At 42.1% G+C, this 22,732-nt stretch overlaps 1 protein-coding gene across 3 annotated transcripts in view; it reads right to left on the bottom strand.

The window, feature by feature from the left end:
- UNC5C (unc-5 netrin receptor C) overlaps nucleotides 1-22,732 on the bottom strand; it is a 363,130-nt gene that overhangs the window by 22,544 nt on the left and 317,854 nt on the right. For all 3 annotated transcript variants that reach the window (XM_077762331.1, XM_077762330.1, XM_077762329.1), the window contains 2 exons: nucleotides 12,564-12,732; nucleotides 9,396-9,629 (listed from right to left, as the gene is read on the bottom strand). In XM_077762331.1, coding sequence (XP_077618457.1) covers nucleotides 9,396-9,629; nucleotides 12,564-12,732 — 403 coding nt within the window. The remainder of the gene's footprint in view (nucleotides 1-9,395; nucleotides 9,630-12,563; nucleotides 12,733-22,732) is intronic.

Raw genomic sequence — 22,732 nt, forward strand, 5'->3', positions numbered from 1 at the left:
GCCCCAGATTGTCAGCCCCAGTTGGCTGCGCCACTTTGCAGACAGGGACCCACACTCCCCGCTCTGTCCCCAGCCATCAGACCAAGCACTGGAGACGGAGTTGTGCAGTTCAAGACCCGTGCCCCGCCTTCACCACATTTCTACCACGTGGGGCCAGGGGCCTCGAAGGCCTAAACTCAGCATACCTCCAGCCCGCCCAGGGGCTCAGCCTCAAAAGACCAACCCTCCAGAGCCGTGCAGGCTTGTGTTTAAGAAAAAAAACCACATCTCCATTCAGACTGTGGAACCTGCCTTGCTCCATTAATTCTTTACTTCCTTGTGGAGACCTGCCCTTGTCGCTGGGGATGAGAAATTCCTCTTTTTGCTACCGAGGCTTTCTCCACTGTCGCTCCCCCAGCTGCGGCGGGCCTGCATGATTCCCGGGCAGAGGCCACGGAGAGCCCGTCTCTGCCGCGTCCTGCCAGCTCGTCGCCAAGCTGCTCTCTGCCCACGTGCTGACTCCTCCTGTGGCCTGCGGGCCCCTGGCTGCAGGGCCTGGTGGGGCACCTCCAAGTGTCGGCCACCTCTCCCACCTGCTCGGGTCACCACCGTCTCGGTCTGCCACCTATCCTTCCTGTGCTCACACCGGGTGCTGGGCTCCCCCCACTGAGTGTGTCTGCGGGACTTCATCCTCATAATAACAAGGCTGGGCTCCCGTGACCCTATGCAAACATTTCCCATCGAGTCACTGGGTTTCCGGGGCTCCCTCGCTGCTCCCGCAGCTGCCGCCGCCACTGATGCTTGGCCTAAGCTGTCGCTTCCAGCATGCCCAGTCAGGGCACCCTGTGACACTTTTAAAGCAAAAAGCCGAAGTGTGGCACTTAAGGCAGTGACGGTGTTCCTTGTCCACCTCTTCGTGTACATCTAAGGAAAAGATGATCTCTCACATCTCTGTAATTAGCAATAGGACTCTGTAGGTTGTTCTAGAACCTCTGAAGTCATCTTGTACTTATTTTCACCACTGAACATTTACTCTTTAATTTCTATATAAGTTTCTCTTCGCAGTAAGAAGTAAGGAATTTCGCAGTAAGAAATTACTATAAGCCTAATGACTCTAGACAATACAAATTTACTACCCTGCAGTTGTGTAGATCAAAAGTCTGACCACCAGACCCACTGGGGGCAAAGTCAAGGTGTTAGTAAGGCTGCCTTTCTTTTTGAAGTCTCTAGGGGAGAATTTGCTTTTTTGTCTTTTCTACCTCCCAGAGGTTGACTACATTCTTTGGCTCAGGGTCGCCTTCCTTCATCTTTCAAAGTCACCAATGGCACATTTCTCTGCTCTCTCCTCCACAGTTATAGCTCCCTTCAACTACAGCTGAGAGAAGTTTTCTACTTTTTAAAAAAAGTTTTTAAAATGTTTTATTTATCGGGGCACCAGGTGTCTCAGTCGGTTAAGCATCTTATTTTGGCTCAAGTCATGATCTCCTGGTTGGCAGGTTCAAGTCCCATGTCAGGCTCTGTGCTGACAGCTCAGAGCCTGGGGCCTGCTTGGGATTCTGTGTCTCCCCCTGTCTCTGTCCCTCCCCTGTTCATGCTCATGCTCTGTCTCTCTCTCTCTCTCAATAATAAATAAACCATTTAAGCATATTTTAATGGCTTATTATTTTTTGAGGGAGACAGAGCACGAACAGGGGAATGGCAGAGAGAGAGAAAGAGACAAACAAAAGATCCAAAGCAGGCTCTGTGCTGAGAGCAGCAGTTAGCTCAATGGGGGCTCCAACTCACAAACCTAACTTACAAACCTCGAGATCATGACCTGAACCGAAGTCGGACACTAAACCGACTGAGCCACCCAGGCGCCCCTGAAGTTCCCCATTGTTAAGCACCATGTAATTAGATTAGACTCACCCAGAAAATCCAGGATAATATCTTCACCTCGAAGCTCATACCCTTAATCATATTTGTGAAGTCCCTTTTGCCATGTAAGGTAATGTATTTATAGGTTCTGAACATTGTATACAGTTATCTTTGGGGGCCTTTACACTGCCTACCACAATTTTTATCTTCTCTCTCTTTTCTTTCTCTCTCTCTCAAAAAAAAAATAAATTCCAAAATATATGGTAGGGCCAGGGCCCAGTCTCAAGAGAAGGTAATAAAAGGCTCAGTAAATTTAGATTCACCCAAAAGATCCCTGTCCCTAAATGGCTGACCAACTAGCGTGACAACAAACCTGAAACTCACTCCACAATCACATCATAATTAGATTTAATATCTTCATTGAGCCATTATCTTTAAAATACCATTATACCTAAATGCCCATCTAGGGATAATGAACATCATCAAATATCTGTTTTGTGCTTGGAAATTTAATAACTTTGATCTCCTTGAATCTTGTAAGGGTCCCTGATGTACAGCAAATGACTGTTAAAGAGGTCAAGTTCAATGACTAGAGCCACAGACTTGAGGAAGGACAGAACCAATCGAGTTAGCCGGCCTCACCCAAGTTTCCCTATCATACTACACTCCTTCTACACACTAGGCAGAAAGAAAAACAAGAAAAGAGAAAGGAAAATACATGTGTAAGCTTTAATGCATTTTTCGATGTTATCTAATGCTTGTGTTACATGTACAAATATATTAATTTAATTGCATAGACCAGCATCCTGAAACATGGGTCACACTATTTTGAGGTTGTCTGAAGGAATTGAAAGAAAAGAGAAGGCTAAGGGGGCCAATTCAATACAGGGCCAGCCTTCATAAGCCCAGAAGAGGCAGGCTTGAGGTGTGCTGCGTTCTGTGGGGTCAGAGCTGCAGGATGGGGCATCAGAAGGACACTGGAAGGCACCAGGTGCAAGGATGAAAATAAGAGCTTTTCCAGGATAGTGTCTACAGCTGCACCCAAGATACTGAGTATAACACAGCCCTCAACTAGACTTCCTACTTCCTTTCATTTTCAGTATTTCTTTCATTTTCTCTTCTTTTCCACACAATATGAGCGTTCAGAGTTTCTATACTAGACCACAGCCTGAATCAGGGTATGTGAAAGCTGAAGAAATCCAAAGAAGGCTCTTCTCTATGCCAAATGACTACATGAAAAGAGCCGGCTTATGTTAATTCACTTATTTTGGTCAGAAATTCCAGAAACATTACATGTGGCCCATAATGTATACAAATAACTCTTTTTTTTAAGGTTCTGAATCTTAGGGTTAGTATAAATCTCTTTATTACAAAGGGAAAATCTTAGGAATTGTACCTTTAGGTCGGCGGGACCGATATGACTTATTTCCACGTGGGTTTCTCCCTGAGTGTTTTAAAACTTACCCAAATACAATCTTGTTCTCTATTAATTTCTGGTCTTTTAAAAAATTTTTTCATGTTTATTTATTTTTGAGAAAGAGGGGCAGAGTGAGAATGGGGGGGGGGGGAACTGAGAGAGAGGGAGACACAGAATCCAAAGCAGGCTCCAGGCTCTAAGCTGTCAGCACAGAGTCCAATGTGGGGCTTGAACCCACGAACTACGAGATAATGACCTGAACCAAAGTCAGACGCTTAACCAACTGAGCCACCCAGGAGTCCCTAATTTCTGGTCTTTTTATATGGGATTTAAGTCTCAAATAATGGGAGGAAAACACCAATATTATTACTTTCATCACCGGAAGAGAAGGGAAACAGAAAAACTGATCTGTGGCCCAACTCAATCTTTATAATAGACGTGACCTCTCTGTGTGGGCAAAGAATTGCCTCTAAACTGTTTTCACAGTTCTTAGCATCTTTATCTCTCTACATTAATTCAACCTGCACATCACCCCCTCCCCCATCCTCTGAGCACTTGCATGGGAGAAAAACCCACCTGAAAGGTACATGAAAGGACGAAACCCCTGTCTCCCAGCAGCCTTGACTTTTACTCCGGCACTCACTTCCAGCATCCTAATTCTCAGCAATGCTTCCGAATTGTTAAACACAGCTTTTAAGTTACAGGAGGCCATTTCTGCTGCGGGCTCAACAAAACTCAGGGAATTGTCACCAAGGCTACCGAACTCAAAGAGCTGGGTGGGGAGATGAAAGGATGCATCAGGGTTGCTGGAGACTGATGTGGTGGTCTCTCTCTCTCTCTTTTTTTTTTTTTTTTTTTTTTTTTTGCTTCCCATCCACACAGACAGTATAAGCACATATGATAAAAGAGTGGGAACTAATATTCTAGATATGTTCACTTCCAGACACCGGGCCACAGTTTTTTCCAGACTGTAGAGTTCTGATCCCCTGAGAATGTGCTCCGCTGAGCCCTATCTCTGACCCAGTCCCACATCCCAGGAGGGTTTCTGCAGTTCAGAAGAAATCCCCAGCACACAGTGGTAGCTATAAGAAAATATCAAGTCTGGGGAGACCCACTTTCGGGCACCATTTGCTGTGCTGGAAATGCACAGGGTACAGCAGTTGGATTAAAGCACAAACAAGGAAGTAGAGCTCCTTTCCATCAGAACCCAGGCGGGGTGAAGAGAGGTTGAAATAAACGGTTTGAAGAGTAAAGGACATGGGGCGCCTGGGTGTCTCTGTTGGTTAAGCATCCGACTTCGGCTCAGGTCATGATCTCACGGTTCATAGGTTTGAGCCCCATGTTGGGCTCTGTGCTGACAGCTAGCTCAGAGCCTGGAGCATGTTTCAGATTCTGTGTCTCCCTCTCTCTCTGACCCTCCCCTGCTCATGCTGTCTCTCTCTCTCTCTCTGTCAGAAATAAATAAAAAAAAAAAGCATTAAAAAAAAAGAATAAAGGACAGGAGCTGAGGGAGTGTCCCTTGAGTGGTGCAGTAGGAGTTGGGTCACTGGGAAGCATGGAGGGGCTGCCATGTAATTAGGGACTTGGGGAAAGCAGGAGAGACCTGAAAGGAGCGCTATGTGAAAAGTGGGGAGTCAAGAAGGGACAAATGAAAGGAGTATGGAGAAGGAGAGGTGGCTTAGCTTAGGGCAGCCACCTTGAGAGTAGCATGGACTCAAGCACTAATTTATGATTTTTCAAAGCAACTCAACAACCTGGAGGTAGAGTGGGAGGGCTTGTTCAGGGGAAGTCATCTTTAGCTGTGGAAATCAGAATTTTCAGAATTTTCCAGAAATTTAGCAGCTCAAGCTGGCAAGGATTTAGAGTGGCGTTGAGTTCCCTGAAGATCTGGGTAAGAAGAGAGGAGGGTCTGTGGACCAGGCCACCAGAGAAGATTGAGGGAGGTCTTTCTTAAGAACCAGAGGTGGTCTGCATACCCTTCGTGTTCGAGAGATGGAAGGTCAAATATTGTGGTTGGAAACGTGCAGTTTTGCAGGTGGAGACGTTAATGAAGGTGAAATCCAGACCATGTCTAAGCTGGCAGATAGATAATGTGGGATGATGTGAAGGTTACCAGAATAACTTTGGGCAAAGAATTGTGATTAATGGTGACTCTGAGTCTGAGAAGTTGACAGGAACAAAATGAGTGGGAAGGAAGACCATGAGGCAGGTACTGCTAGGCTGGAGATAGGGACCATGAGGTTCTGGGCTAAGGAACTGAAATAGGTCATGAATAACAGAGTAACAGAATACGAATGGTGTTAGAAAAAGCCAAACTTCGGGGCGCCTGGGTGGCTCCGTGGGTTGGGCGTCTGACTTCGACTCAAGTCATGATCTCACGGTTTGTGGATCTGAGCCCCGCGTCGGGCTCTGTGCTGACAACTAGTTCGGAGCCTGGAGCCTGTTTCAGAGTCTGTGTCTCCCTCTCTCTCTGACCCTCCCCTGCTCACGCTCTCTCTCTCTCAGAACTCAATTAAAAAAAAAAGAAAGAAAGAAAGAAAGAAAAAAAAGAAAAGAAAAAGCTAACCTTCCAAGCAGAACAATGCCCCAGAAGTGATCATGGGGTATGAGAAGTACTAGAACTCTTCCTTGATGCTTTGTGGTTAGTTAGAGGGTGTGGTCTTTGGTACAGGAGTTATGAGGCAGGTCATGTCATGGGAAGATCTGGTTGCCCTTAATGTGAGTAGGTGAAGGAAGGGTGGAGAGGATGACTCAAGGGTGTAGGGGACTTTGTTCTTAGTAGGGCTGAAGTTCCAAAAAGATCCATGGAAGTGTTTAAGATATAGTTCTTAATCTGGTCGCACAATAGAATAACCCAGGGAGTGCTAAAAGAAACACCCCAATACCCAGACCAATTAGCTCAGAGCGTTTGCATTAGGACCCTAGAGCAAGTCTTTTTTTTTTTTTTTTTTCAAGTTTATTTATTTTGAGACAGAGAGAGAGCACTGAAGGTTCAGAGAGAGAGGGGGATAAAGAGTATCCTACGCAGGCTCCGCACTGAATAAATGATGGAACCTGCACTGGGGCTCGAACCCACAAACTGTGAGATCATAACCTGAGCCGAAATCAAGAGTAGGAAGCTTAACCAACTGAACCACCCAGGCATCCCTGGAGCAAGTCTTTTTTAAAGCTCCCCAACTGATTCCTATATGTGTGGGACGGAGAACTACTGATTAGGAAGGGCGTGAGGGGGAAGCAGGTGGGCAGCAGGAGGAGGTGTTTGGAAAGGGCAAAGCAGAAGAGAGTATTTATGGGCAACGATGGTTAGATGGTTAGAGAAGCAGAGAGACGGCAGAGAGCGCTGGGAGCACAGGCAAGCAGGGGGTTAAGAGGGCAGAATTCAGGTAAGAAGGGGCCTTTCTGAAAATCAGCCCCAAGGTTCCAATTCAAGCGTCGGTGTTAAGCAGCGTTGCTGGGACTGAACTAATTGTCTCTTCAGTATGTTAGATAGATCCTTTACCTATAACTAGGATTTTGGTATTTCTGCATTATTAAAAGGCCATGAGGTGCAAGAAAGCCTTATCCATTATTCATATTTGTTTCAGGCTAAGTGCTGGATCCCCAGATACCGAGAATTCATAAATGTCTATTTGGAAAGCACTGACCATGATTCAAACTGCTCTTGGTTGTTTTTACTGCTTAATCCTGTTTGTCAATCATTCTCGGTGTTGACCATTTGCATTTCTTTCCACTAATTAAAACAATTAAAATCGCTTTATTGAATTATTACCTTCTTGGCATGGATTTGTGGGTTTCTGTTGGGGAAAAAGGTCAAGAAAGGACCTAAGTAGAAGAACTACGTGTATGAATATAAAATATGTGTATCAAACATTTCAAATATGATGCAGATCTTCCATGGTACGTTTCTGGCAGTGGTTCCTCTTGGAATTGTTAAAAGATTTGCCTTAATCAGATCCCATGGCTCCCTTACAAATACCGCTTTCCCTGTGAAAGAACTTAAGCCTAGGACGATTTCCACCCTGACAGTGCCTTAGAAGTATCACATCTGCAAGGAATATAAAAGAAATAACCATAAGTTTCACACTACAGCTGCGGGTTCACATCATTTATTCAACATCAGAAACTCCTACAAGGTCAGCCATCAAAAACATATCCTGTGTCTCATCCCCTCCACAGACCCAACCTGCAGCACTCAGTTTTTGTGACCCAGAACTACTTTCTGGATGGAAACTCCAGAAGGAAATGCTTTGATATTTAGAAAGAAAAAAATTCTTCCCCTGGTTCTTTCCTTGACACATTTTTCTCCCTCTTCTCTTTTTCCTCCTCTGGGTGCTTATCCTTTGATAGCTCCTTTGCTGGCTGCCCTTCCTCACCCCCTGCCATGGTAGGGCTTCCTTTGGTCCGTATGTTCTAGGGCATGGCTCTCCCAGCAACCTATATTAGGGGTGCAGCCTAGACTGCAGCCCATGTGTGTTATTTTTTACAATGTTGTTTAACGTTATCTCTCTGCTCTCCCTCGATAGTAGATCACAGGGATGACAAATATCAGTATAATAGAGTCGGTTCCTGAGTCTCTACTTCAGGATCTGCTCTCTGTCCAGAGACCCACACCCATATTTCTAACTGTCCCCTGGGCCTCTTTGTCCTGATGTCTAATCCTACCTCTAACTCCATATTCCAAAAGCAAAGTCATCAGAGCCACACCCCAAAGCTACCTGTCCCCTAGGGGTGGTACTGTTACTGAGAGGCAGACTGGATCTTCTGCTCCATTCAGCGCTGTTCACCAAGTCCGACGGGAGCATCTTGAACAGGACCTTCCACACCTATTCCCCGCTCCTCGCTCCTCTGCTATAAGCCCAGATCTTCCATGCTTTTCTTCTTGGCTCTATCTTTCTACTGGTGTCGGACTAATATTTCTTTTTCTTTTTTAAGTTTTATTTATTTTGAGAGAGGGAGAGGGAGAGTGAGAGAGACAGAGAGCGGCGAAGGAAGGGTAGAGACTGAGAGAATCACAAGCAGGCTCCGCACTGTCAGCACAGAGCCTGACTTGAGGGTCAATCTCGTGGTTGATGAGATCATGACCTGAGCGGAAATCAAGAGTTAGGCGCTAAATCAACTGAGCCACCCAGGCACCCCTCCGGACTAATATTTCTAACATATATTTCTGATCATGTCTTTTGTTGGTTTAAATCTCTCCACTGCCTCTCCAGTAACTCAAGACCCAATTTCAACTCCTCTGTCTGGCAGTTGAGGTCCATCTCAATAAAACTCTTATGTGCCATTCAAGGCTTATTGGAAATATGCTAGTATGGAGTCTGTCTTTACTGTTCTGTGCTTCTTCACGCTGTTCCTTGCACCTAGAAAGTTTGTATTTTTTCCCATTATGCTGGTCAAAACCTACCTTCCATTTGGGCCAAATTTAAATGTTAGCTCCTTTTCAAATCTCCTCAAAATAATATTATCCCCCCTCTTCTGAACTCCCAGAGAACCCACATTCATCTTTGGCATTTATCAGACTCTGACTTGTCTCCAGTCCTTGGAAGACTTCTTTTATTCCTCCTTCCAGATCATAACTTCTTCAAAGGCACTTACAATATCTTTTAAAGCTTCAAATGGGATAGAATGAATTGCAATAATAGCACCAGGAATTAAGCTCATTTATTCTGCAAAGCAGCAGCCTGTTGTCAAATGCTAACCCTCTTCCTCACAGTCCTCATAAAAAGAATGGGAAAGCATATAAATGAAGTGGCACACAAGAGGAACATACAGTGTGAGCAATTACGCCAATTCCTTTTTTAGGAAGCACACAGCTGAGATAAACATGGAAACAGATTATTTACCATCCATGTCTCGTTGCCAAATTCTCCTACTTCTTCTAAATTTTTCATTAAAGGAAATCAAGGAAGGTAAACAAAAGTAGCCCTTGGGAGGAATCAGCACAGTGGAAACCACTCATTTATCAGCATGGCCTCAGAGAAATGCCTATTTTATTTTTTTTAACTGCATCTTTTGGGCCCAGATACTTGTGTCCACTCACTGGGGTGCACAAACACATACACATCTTCTCTGGGTGGGCGCCACCACACCAAACCTTGGCTTCAGTGTAAAGGTAAAGAAGGAGGGGCAGACAGGAGCTATTTACCTTCAGAGCATCCTGGGTGTCATCCAGACAGTAGACTCGAACACTGTACTCCAGGGACGAGCAGCAGAGTGGCCCAAAGATGGCTAGCTTCAGGCGCTTTGCGGCAGCTTTGGTGGTGGACTGCCCGACCAGGGCGTAGGTGCTTAGGTTCTCTGTGAGGAGGTGGCAAGCCTCTGCGTCCAGCTGAATGTAGCAGGGGGTAGTGAAGTTCTCCTCCCCAACCACAACCACATCCTGCAGGACAAGGAGGAAGGAGCGGTGGCTGAGCTGCTGTGGGTTCTGCTGGCCGCCATGATGGTGGCCAGTATGGCAGACAGAGCAGGATGTCTTCTGCTAGTTATGCTCATCCTTCTCTCTTTGCTGTTTGTTTGTTTGTTTGTTTTTGTCATCCTCAAGCTTTAATATAGCTCTTTCTCCATTCTTCATCATTCTCTCCCTTACGTCCCCTTGCCTTCATACTGCTAATATTCTTCATTTAGGTGGCTCTCTATTTAACATTTTTGATCTGAGAATCTACCTTACTGGAATCAACATGAAATTCCAAAAGGAATTCATGAGTTATCCTAATATCAGTGTAACTGAGTTTATTACCCATTTCTGAGAATTTAATATTTGATTTATTTGTTTATTGAGAATTTAATGTTTTAATCTCTAAGTTTCTTACGGATTCCAAAAGTACTGTTTTATTTCAATGTCATTATAGTATAATAGGTTTCCTCACCAAAGTCTAGGGGTTTGAAAAGACTTAGAGAGATTAAGGAATTATGCAATACCATTCTACTGTGTTCTTCCAAACTCACCCACCAATTACTTTTCAAAGCAATACATTGCTTTTCCTCAATAACCTGGGCTGTTGGACTCCACAGAAAGTACAATATGGCAAACTCAGTGCTTTTAAGACACCTCTCTCTGGCTAAACAGCCTATCCTTTTAGTTTTTGAAAATATTTAGCAAGAAATAAAAATTAATGGACATGATGAATATTGTTAAAAGTTACTGACTCAACCAAGTTTTGACTTATATGAATGACTCAGGCCATGGAAGAAATCATCTGAAAGGCCAAGTGTAGGACTCATAAACTAAGGGTCAAAAATACATGCCTCCCAGGGCAGCCACATATTAGGAATGTGTGAGGCATGTAGGACAGAAGACAACAGGGATTCGAGGAGACTGGGGTAAAGGAGAGCACAAGCCCGTCTAAAGAGGTTGGTTTCCACTCATCTCACCCCATCACAGCTATGCAGGAATTGCAGGCCCAGTGAGAAAATAGCCTTGAGTTTTTCAAGGGAAACTGAAAGTTTAATTTTTTATGTGATAGTTTCCAACTTTTAATTAATTCAAATTTAAAAGAAAACTTCATACGAGTGAAGTAAATTACACATGTGGGCATGACTCGCCCCCTGTGTTAGGCTACTTAATCTTCACAGAGGCAGGAATGAGATCTGCTTTGATTCCCACTGTGGCTCAGTGGGCCCGGCTCATGGTGAGCAAATGGTTATTTGTCCAAAAAATGAATGACTGCGTCATCATAAATTAAGTCTCAAAGATATTAAAGAAGTAGCCGCCTTGGGTGGTTGTTTCTTAGGTAGATCTTGCGACATCATCTGAGCTACAGTAGGAGTTGGGTTTAATACCGTCCATGAAATTAGTTCTCCAACCGAACCTGCACTCCAAGATGAAGCTTACACTGAACTGGCAAAGAGAGAAATTCACCACCTTCAGGTTTATTTTAGCCCCAAAAGGACACCTGGAAAGAAGTGTTTTTGTTTTTTTTTTTTTATTTTCTTCTTCTCCAGCAAGGTGAGGGTAAGCCTGAAATATCATCCAATGATGCATGTTCTGGAAAGCCTGCAGTATGACAGTCAAGAATAAGGATGCTCCCGGTCCCTGCCACAGGAGTAAGAGCATATTCTCAAGGATTGACCTCTTTTACTCTTCTTGTCTCTTTATTTCATTTTATTGTTCTTGCTAATGTTATTATTACTCAGGTCCATAAACAGGGTTATTAGGGTAGTAAGCAGAGAGCTGTGCAAACAATTTAGGATCACTTGAGATTAAGACTTTGGGATGTTTTCAAGATAAATCATTTCAAGCTTAAATGCAATTGAGGTTGGATCTGGTTAAATCTAGTCATAACTCAACATAAAGTTTACCCCTTAGACTTCAGTCCTGGACTTTCAGCCCTCTGGCAACGAGTGATCCCAACATTGGCCAGGAGAGCATGTCCACAGAAAGGAAATTACAGTAATCCCTGGGATGCCCTTCTAACTCAAATACTACGTTTTCCTAAAATACTGAAGGCTTGAATCTGAAGCTTCACATATATTCTTTCTGAAAATTTCTTTCTCAGAAGAAAAATATCATAAGTAATCACAAAGTATATAATTCAATATAGACTGAATATTTTGTAATGATTACACGAAAATACAGCGGTAGCTTTCAAAGCTGTTGGACATTTTTAAAATATATTTCTGAAATAAGCTTTCCCAAGAATATTTGAAAATGTAATGCTTAATTTGGCCATTTCTTATTTAGACAACAGATACTGTCATTTCAAGGGATGGTAATGAAAACATGCAAGCTTTTTCTTTTAAGGTATTAGGTATAAGGTTCTCATGGTAAATATAACAAATTGTTTTGCACGTAACTTCAGGTGCTAATTGAAGATTCTGCTAAAATGAACAAGATTTGTTTAAGGCACTGTCCTTAACAAATTATGATGACAACTGACATGGACAGCCAAGTTGCCACAGTTGTTCTTCATTCTAGCGGAGCTTAAGGGATGCACTGTTTTTCTGTGCATTGTCTGACCCAGTTGCAATGCTTCTATACCTGCAAATTTAAAATATATATACATATATGTTTCCCTTCCCAATACATTGTAAGTATGTTCCAAGAGGGACTTGTGCAAGACCCTCCAGTGTACTTTCCTTAGAAGTTAGCTAATGCTTGGCCATTTTTTCACTGTGCTTACCCATCAGGAGCAAAAGCATTCAGGAACTATTCTCTCTTTCCCTCCTCTCAAACTCTCTGCGTCTCTCATTCTCTTTTTGAGTATAAGCTAAAACACCATTCACGTTCTGCTTTAAAAACAAAAGTTTTCCCAACGACTCCAATTTATCTAAATGAATTGCTCTTGTTTTTTTCTTTTTCTCAACAGGAGCTCACCTCCCACTGTCCCTGTGCTGCCTGGTTCTTGAGCTGTATCTTCCAGTCTTCAGTGTTGGGATCTGCGCAGTGATGCATAGTGAGGATGACGGGGCGGGTCAGCAGGGCTCCCGGAGGCCCACAGCTCACCACAGGGGTCAAGAGTGTCTGAGTATCTTCCATGGGTGGCCTAGGAGGAGAGCAGAGATTGGCATCAGTGACATTTCAATAGCATGCATGTACTACCTATTCATTGACATTTTATACCTGAAGTTGTACAATTTGTTTCCTCTTGGCAATTTTTTGGGGGGAGGGGAGGAAGCGTGGTGAGGCAGAATTAAATGGGAAGACATGTTCTTTGTAATACTTTCATCTTCAAGACTGCAGATATTTATAACAGTGAATCTGCCAGTAGCTCTTTGATCCCCTGCCCCCAGACACAGACCTGCCTTTGGTAATTTCCTCTGAATTCATGCGCAGATACTTTCAGGATGGAACCAGAAGGAACAGAGGCCTTATGAGGTTATACAATCATCTTTTCTTTTTCTTTTTTTTAAATAAAAAATTAAGTTTACTTATTTATGAGAGAGAGAGTATGAGGCACGGGCAAAGAGAAGAGAAGAAAGAGAAGCTCAAACAGTCTCTGTGCTGTCAGCTCAGAGCCCACTGTGGGGCTCAAGACCACAAACTGTGAGATCATGACCTGAGCCAAAATCAAGAGTCGGATGCTCAACTGACTGAGCCACCCAGGCATCCCCACAACCATCTTTTCTGATAATACTTGCCATTACTCTCATAGAGTTTTAAATACTTTTATTTATTTAGTTTTAGGACCTAACTTGAAAAATACTTCAAAAAAATCACTTTAGATTTAAGGACACCCTAGATCTAAATTCCTTCCAAATGACTTTCAGGGATAATTCAGGCTAGTAACACAGATTCTTTCTTTCAAATATGACCAGGCAGAATATAGGATCTCTATTCTATAGTTCTAGAATTTCAAATGAAATCTTTCCACTTGTATACTTCATACTCAGAGAATCTGGATAGAGAGAACTTCAAAGATCTAAATTCTTTCCTTTTTAAAAAAAGTTTATTTATTTTTGAGAGTTAGAGACACAGAGTGCAAGCAAGAAAGAGGCAGAGGAGACACAGAATCTGAAGTGGGGTCTAGGTTCTGAGGTGTCAGCACAAAGCCCGATGCAGGGCTTGAAGCCACAAACCATGAGATTATGACCTGAGCTGAAATAGGACTCTCAACTGACTGAGCCACCCAGTCGCCCCAAAGGTCCAAATTCTTTATTTCCACATGTTGTTTTTTTACAAAAAAACTTTTCTTAAGTCCTTTCCCTAACAAGACTGTAGTCAACAAATAAATGGACAAATTAACCCAAAGGATCAGCTGATATGTGCGCACGTAGTCAAGTGTGGGGCAGACTGCCTAAAGTCTTACGACAAACAAGTTGCTAGCATGGGGACTGAAGCCAATGACTTCTCAACATAATGCTCAAAACTACTGTCAGAACAGTGTGGCTAAGAGGTCATGAACTCAGCGTTTCAGAGGAGGCAAGGCCCCTGGGGTCAACAAGCACCACCTTGCATTCAAAGTAGGAACCTGTCTACAATGTGCTGGCATATGGTTCGTGCTGTAGACACAGCCACAATTGTACTCCACTCCTATTGAGGAGTGCTATCCTCACCTATTATCGATTCAAATTTACAAAACGTTCTTACAATAAACACAATTTGCCTTCCTGACCCTTCTTTACACATATCTTAGGCCTGCTTTCTCTCCACTTCAACATGAGTGCCTTTCAAATATTTAGAGATTGCTATGATGCCTCGAGAAAGTCTTCTCTATTTTAGACCAAATATTCTCAGTTTTTTAACTTCAACTAGAAAGACGTGGTTTCCAGATATCTCCCTGTATTTCTATCTTTCATTTTTATACAGGTGTCTATTAGTGTTCTTATGTCTTCACTAAAGTGAGGCATCTGGAAGTGAATATTATGCTCAAGCAGGCAGCATAGTGGGGCTACTATTTTCCTTGGTTTGGAATATGTAGTTATATCAATTCTTAACAAAATTGTTGCCTTAGATTACTCTCAATCAAGTAATTATTTGTAAGTATTACTGCAGGCTTGAGTTGCAGAGGAAGATGGAGATAATATGGTTAAGCATCTCCTTTACTAAATGAGACAATGAAGCCCCAAGAAGGTTACATTACTTGTTAAAGCTAACCACTCTGTGTATTCCTAACATGAAAGGCTCTTAGGCCAAGTCTCTACAGTTTTGTAGTTGCAGTGATGGCTTGTGAACCTGTATACAGAAATTTATATTTGCTATTTAATTTCACCTTAACAGTTTCAGAGAAAATTTCAGGGCATATATTTCTGTATACTGTCTTTCCTCCAAGTATTGGCTATCTCTTCCAGTCTTTTATCCTCCGTAAATCTGATATGCCTGCCATTTATGTTCTCGTTCCAATCACTGTTGACATTATAGTACAAGAATAGGGCAAAGATAAAGACCTTTTTAAGCTTTTTTTTTTTTTTTAACATTTATTTATTTTTGAGAGACAGAGAGAGACAGAGCATGAGCAGGGGAGGGGCAAAGAGAGAGGGATCTGAAGCAGGCAGCCTGATGCAGGGCTCAAACTCATGGGCCACGTGATCATGACCTGAAACAAAGTCGGATGCTTAACTGACTGAGCCACCCAGGTGCCCCGATAAAGACCTTTTTAAAGATACTACTTGAAACCTCTCTCCAGTCTGACATCAATTATTTGAATTTTTTGGTTTAGCCAAATATAAACCATTTAAAATATACATCGTCCAGTTCACATCTTTCCATTTCATTCATGTGGATATTGTAAGGGCCATATCCAATTCTTTTATAATAATTGTGTCGGCCACTTGAAAACGCNTAAATGACAACAGCTATTTTATATATATGTATATATATATATATATACACACACACATATATAAATATATATACACACATATATATGTGTGTGTGTATAAAACACATATAAACACACATATACACACATATATATATTTTACTCATTTTATTATTTTATAATATATTTTATATATTGCTAGAAGACAGTTCTCCATGTATCTTTCATGTTTCTGCATGTCCTTACAAGGCAATTGTATAGCAATCACCTTGGAACATAAAGATAGTGCTTCCCACTGCAGAATATGGCAAACATGTCTACTTCCTATTATAAAAAAGTCTATACTCGCCAAGCCCAGGGGTCCTTCCTGGAATGCAACCACTGAGTGTGCAGATATCATCTGACCGTCTCTACATCTCCCTATTGGAACTACAGTTTGGGGAATTGGCATAAAAATGACAAAACTCTGGATAGTGCTACTGCTCTAACAAACTGCCCTTTGTCTCTGCCTCAGGAGTCTTGTGTCATCTATCAGCATTCACAAAACCGTGGCACCCAAGGTAAGGTCAAATCTTAGAGTCCTCAGCTCTTGACAATTATTATCCTCAGTTCTAAGAACTCAGTCAAGTTTTGACATAGTTTCTCCTTAATAAAATTGGACTATCACTGCTTCCTCTCATTCTAAAATTTCACTAGGATCTCACCAACCTATGGGTTTTCTTTCTTCCTATTTAGAAAATAAAAATATTTTTTATCTCCTTTTACTCTTTGAACAGCATCTCCATCCTCAATGAATAACAACACATTTTAATTAAATCTAAAGTCACCCAAGTACTTGGAAATGCACTTTTAGGAATAATACGGTTATTGGCAGCTTGACGAATCTGTATCATCTGCTTCATCCCTTAGTTTTCATTTCCTCTTAACCCGGTTTTTCTTCCTTCCTTCCAGTCTGAAATTCATTACTTAGTACACGAGTGAAGGTTTGGTGTCATCGTGGCATAGTTGGTATTATACTATCAGTCCTAAGTGGTAACCTTATGCTTGCTAATTCTACTTTTCCTATCATGGCAAAAACAAAACAAAACAAAACAAAACAAAACAAAACAAAACTGTGACTACATTTTCGTGAGCACTGCTCTTACCTTTCGGCTACAAGTGTACCTTGAAAAGTGAGCATTAAACTTTTAAGGAAGGAGACTTAAGTGGAATCCATTTCGAGTGGTCCTTGCCATATAGTTGGATATTGGAAACATCTGTCTCTCAGTCTGCTGTTAGCAGCCAGTGCTTGAGGCAGAAAGAGGAGGGGTTCTTCTCATCACTGAGTTGGAACAGAAGGGAGAAGCCTCCCTGCTGGGTCGGGGAGCTGTCAGACCTGTACTCTCCAAGCACACCCCTGGCATGCAATATTGATGGGCACCATTCTTGGGGGAGGGATTGCAAGGGAAGAAAGGGGCAGTAGGTGTCAAAAGAATTTATTAACCCAGTGAGGTGCAAGAATGTAATGAATAGGGAAGTGGTGAAGTGGAATTCATAACAGGGAATGAAAAACAAAGAAGAAATCATGATAAGAATCTTTTCGTTTTCAAGACGAAAGAAGTGGTGTTGAAATTGGAAACATTTCCAAGCATACATGGAAGGAGTGACTGAGGGAAGATCAAGATTTAACTTTGTGAAAGCGAAGGTCAGATTGTTTAAATCCACATTACATTTTATGTAAAGAAAGAAGATCACAATACATAAAACAAAGCTAGTAAAATAAATATAAATAAGCCTGACCCATGATTTTATAGAGGGTGTCACTCTTATATGTTTCATGAGTTATCTGAGATTTTTAGTAAACATTCTATAAATATTAACTACAGATGACACAGAAATGAGAACAAAGCAAAAATTAGCTGCAGAAGTAGCAATTAAGCCAAAATTTACTAATGAACAATAATTAAAGTTTCAAAGGCTGTTCAAAGTCTGGCTAGGATAATATCATGGGAAATGCTAGATGGGTTCTGAAGCCTCTAGGACAAAGCCCTCAGAGAAGCATTTTAGTTTCCTGTCAGAGAGATTTGCTCATCCTCTGCTTGCCGTTATCTGTAAGGAGAACTTCCCCTACACAGAAGTGAATAATTTAGAAAACTTTCATAAAAGCAATTGCATTTGCTGCTCACGGCACACCCGTAAGGGAATCAAGTTAAGTATTTGTATTACTTCTTTCTCCAGAAGAGGAAACTGAAATCTAGATGTACTCACATGCTTGCCTTTGGTCTCAAAACTAGTAACGGGCAAAGCTAGATTTCAAACACAAGTGATTTGGTTTCTTTCACACAATGGTGTATTTTGGGTCTCTTATCAGGGTTCAAGGCCTTGAGACTTTTTTTAGTCTATTTGCTAGAGCAAGCCCAAAATTACTTCTTGAAGAGAATCTGTCTCCATCCACCTCTGTGTGGAGACAAGATGCTTTCTATTGACATACACGTCTTCTGTCAGGTCCCTCAGGATGACAATCCCCCCCCTGCCCCCCCGGGGCTCGGCTGACTTTTGAAGCACACGGTTTCACATATAACTGGCAACTTGAAATATTTGCACTCTCGGTATCTGACAGGGAATATCTAATTCACTTGCTATCAAAAGCTCAATTGAGCAAAAAAAAATATTTATGGAAGCCACTCTGAAGGGTGTGCCACCATCTCCCTAGACAAGCCAGACTCTATCCCTGGATTAAGTCAGAACAGCTAAGTATTGTGCTCTAACTGAACTGACGAATCCTTGTGAGATTATTTTATTGAATTTATACTTAGGCCTTATACCATCTACTTCCATTGAGGGATGCTACCAGGAGTCCTATGAAAACTCATTGCTGTTTTAATTTAAGCATGTTGTTAATTGTATTAACAAAAAATGTCTTCTTTATGTGGAATGAAGGGAGAAATAATTGAGCTTCATTTGGGCACATTTTTTCCTCATGGACACATGGACTTTATCATTTACCACGTTCCCCTCTTGAAAGCTTTGGAATAGTAAATTCATGACCTATTACCGGGAAATATGCTGGGAATTACACCAAACGTTTTATACTTTAACTGCTCGCCTGACTTTACCTTTTCAAATCTTAATTTTTCTCATTTTCTCATCTGCTTATTTGCAAGTTTTTTTTTTTTTTCCTCTCCCATTGAAAAGACTGTTTTCGTAAATCACCTGGAATCACTTCTTTATAAGAGGGACTGCAGTGTATGGGCACTCTGGAGGGCAGTGAGAAAATAAGATTTAAATATGGCTGCACTCCACTCTCTTTCTCTACAGCTGTAGCCCTTTATATGGCTGTATGTTCAAATAAGGACTTGAGGACTCCAAAAAGGAATATCACTGAGTTTCTCTGAGAAACAATAATGTCAACTACTGTTTTACCAAGTTCCCAAAACATGTAAAAATAAATGAAATTTTCTGCTATATGATTACTTACATAAGAGAATTTTGGCCCGCTATCCTAACCTGCTACTTTATTATTTATATTCAGTCCCTATATATGCTAGATAGCTTACATGGCCTCACCACTAACTCACACCCTGAGCCCTTCTTACACCAATGTCCTGCAGTTGACAAATCCAATGATTTCTTTTTTTTTTGAATTTTTTGTTTATTTATTTATTGAGAGAAAGAGAGAGTGAGAGAAAGAGCAAGCTGGGGAGGGGCGAAGAGAGAGACAGAGAGAGAAATCCCAAACAGGCTCTGCGCTTTCAGTGCAGAGCCTGATGTGGGGCTCGAACCTATGAACTGAACTGTGAGATCATGACCTGAGCTGAAACCAGGAGTCGGATGCTTAACTGACTGAGCCACCCAGGCACCCCAATGATTTCCTTTATTATTCTCTTTCTGTACATTTTAATTTTACTAATACATGTGTCAACTATTGCCTCCATTTAACTTCTTTTTATCTGTGATTTTTTTTCCTATTGTAATTGCAATCATTCATTCTCTCCTAGAAAGATGTTCATTGAGTAGCCACTCAGTATAAGCAGCACGCCAGACGCAAACTCTGTATTTATCTGCCTTATCCTTCTATGTTCTACTCCGTTTTGCTCATCACATCCAAACTTCAATAAAGAATATTTCCTGAAGCTCTTTCCCCTGGTCTCTTCTCTCTGCCTCTGCATTTTTAACCTCAGAGGATCCACCCACTGGTGACTCCCCATTTGCATCTCCAACATGAATCCCATATCCCTACCCACACACACTGCCCACATCTAACTCAGAATTTGTCCTTCCTCCTTGAAGCACTTGAACTCACAATTTTCCCAGTGCCCAAGGCTTGGTTCCTACACCTATCTGTTGTGTTCTGTTATTCTTCTGCAACACTTCTACCTGGTGGTGAAATCTTTTTTTTCTGAAATGTATCTCACTTTCCATCCCCTGACCCAGGCCTGGTTCCTCCCCTCTCCCCTCACACCTAGTTTACCGCCACAGCCCAACCAGGCAGTCGCCTTCAGGGAGTCTTCGGGTTCCCTCCACCAACGCATCCAGCCTACCTCACCAGATCAATCTTGAAAATGCACTGCTATTCTCTTATTGCTTGGCTGCTCAGAGACCTTCCATGGCTCCCCATGGCTTTCCAAAAAAGCTCTTTTTACCTTCACATTTGGAATGTCTAAGTTGATTTTCTGGCCTTTAGAGAAAACTGCTAAGCAAGGACAGAATACAGAGAAAGGGGCAATTAGCATTGATTTTTTTTAATTCCAATTATTTTTCAATAAGAAATGACAAAGAGCAAAATTCCAGTCTGAGTCAGACTCCTTTTTTTTTTTTAAACTGCTACTGAAAACAAGGCAAAAAGGTCCATGTTAGTGCCATTAATCATGGAAATTGTATCCACAGGGGAAAGAGAGGCTTTGCGGTGTCTCCCGAGCTGTGTAAAGCAGGAGCGGTAGAAATCACGAGCACGCCCTCACAGCTTTGCTCCCTTGTCTGGGACTGCCTGTCCCATCTCAGCAGCTCATTTAGGCAGCTCATCTGCCATTCCGGGTTCTCTCCTAGAGCACATTCAGTAATGATAAGGCGCCCTTGTCATATCCACTCTGCCATGTGTAATTAAGTTCACGCCTCCCTTTAGACAGTTCACATCAGCAGATGACCAGCTGGGTACCATCCAGCTGGAAAAATACCCAGTTTGGGATGCAATAAAGGGAATCGGGGAGAAAGAAAATGGAGGAAAATGATCAAAATTGTCCTATAAATGACTTGAAGTAACATTCATGTCTTCTGATGCCCTCCCAATGTCTTCTCTGTCAGAAACTCTATCTCAGGTCGTGTGAGGATAGAAAGGATCTTCAGGGAGCTGAAGAAAGAAACTGTGCTCAAGAACGTACTACAGTAAGAAGCAGAAACTTGGTGTGTCTTGGTGCTGTCTACAATGAAGGGATGGTTTGGGAGAGAGCAGGAAAGCTTTGCGGTGAAATCACCTGTTTGGGAATTCAGCAGTCCCTCAGTTTTTGACTGTGAAAACTTGGTTATGTGACTTGATTTCCCCGAGCCCTAGTGCTTTGATCGTTAAACTGGAACTCATCACAGGGTTGCAGTGGGGAATAAATGAAATTTACAGTATGGCAAATAAGTGGTACCATGCTTTCGATTATTAAGATATCCCCAAACACATTCTTGTTATTGTGTCTTTAAAACAAAAACGCATCTAGTTCACGACAGAAAATAAGTGATGAGAGGAAATGCTCGTTATCTGACACAGTCATCTTCTTGTGTTAGCTTCTTGTTTCGCAGTCTCTTGTGCATATTTTGAGATCTTGGGGTTTCTCTAGCTTCAATTTTATAAAAAGAACTTCTCTGAGGCACACCAAGTTCAACAGCGTAATTCTCTCTGCACCTAACTTCAGGCGGTAGGGATGGCAAGAAGTGAGAGTTTTTTCCTTTCCTTTCGAGTCAAAGGGAGAGGAAACTCAAAACAGAAGTGTCTAGCTGTATCATGTTTTTGTTTTCCCTTTCTTTCATCTCATATGCACAATTATTCTTGCCGGGGTGCTGGCCACACCATGGGAAGGAAAACCACACAAGCCGCACGAATGCACGAATGCACGCCCCGTTCAGCCTCGGCATGCCGGCAGCAGCCCTTAAGGCTTGATCTGCAGCAAGATAATGATGATTACAAGGACAGTAAGAGACCCGGACACCTCACTGCTTCTGAGCATAAAGCACAAGCCAACCTTCATCTCTGTTTTAACAAAATGCCCAAGTTGGCAAAGACCTTGAGGGATGGATGTACTTGGTGCAAACCTTGACTTAGGACAGGAGAGAGAAGAAAAAAGTACATAAAGGGATCCTCGAGTTTGCTGATCTTTATTTCTCTTGTTGCAAAAGAAGGGCGCTCTCAGGGCCTGTGAATATTACTCTGCATCGAGAATGAAAAAAATGAATATTTGATGTGAGTAAATACAAGCCTTTTAGTAATTTTCTGTTGCTCAAGTTTAAGGCATGAATAACACTCAAGGAACCTTGTCATTTTCTTAGGCTAGTGCTTGGGTAGGTGAAAGTGCACCACCCAAGGAAAAAACTGTTCGGGGTCCTCCGGATTATAAATGCCAGTATCCGCGCCTGAGAGCATGATAAAAGAGCTTTTTCGGCTTTTGAAGAGCAAGACTAAAAATGGATGTTTTTCTGATGATGAGAGAGGGGAGACAGAAGGTATAATGCATTATAATGATAACCTAGTTCAACATTTGTCACTCATGCTTTGTATCTGGAGCGCAGGGCTGGAGAGCCGATGCCTTTCCCCTTGGGAAAAGCAATGATAATTACACATAACGATCTTCATTTCAACCAAGTCTTATTTTAAGATCATGGTGTACTTCAGAAGCATTAATCAGTCAGGCCTTAAAGCACTATTTAACACACACATTTTATGTTGGAAGTAACCAGGAGAGACCATTTGTTAGATTTGTTATAGGCCAGGCTGAAAATTGAATTTAGGACATTTAAACTCCTCTTGTTATTTTTCACTTGAAATAACTTCATCTTTATGACCACGACACATTCAAAACAAAGCCTTTTGACTCAATCTAGTTTTAATCAATCCTGGATCCATTTAGAAAGGCTCAATATGGAATTTATAAGGCTAAACCTGAGAAGGAGGCTGATAAGGCTTAAGTCAGGAAGAGTCACAAAAAGAAGAACCCGCAGGTGAGAATAAAATGCTAGGCTGACGTGGGGGTGACAGGTCAGAGGTGAAGGGGTTGTCTAATCTTTGTGACCTTTAACCCTGTAATGGGGATGGGCTGGATTCCTGAGC

The sequence above is a fragment of the Crocuta crocuta genome, unplaced genomic scaffold, assembly GCF_008692635.1.
Source record: "Crocuta crocuta isolate KB4526 unplaced genomic scaffold, BGI_CrCroc_1.0 scaffold83, whole genome shotgun sequence".
Classification (NCBI taxonomy): Eukaryota; Metazoa; Chordata; class Mammalia; order Carnivora; family Hyaenidae; genus Crocuta; species Crocuta crocuta.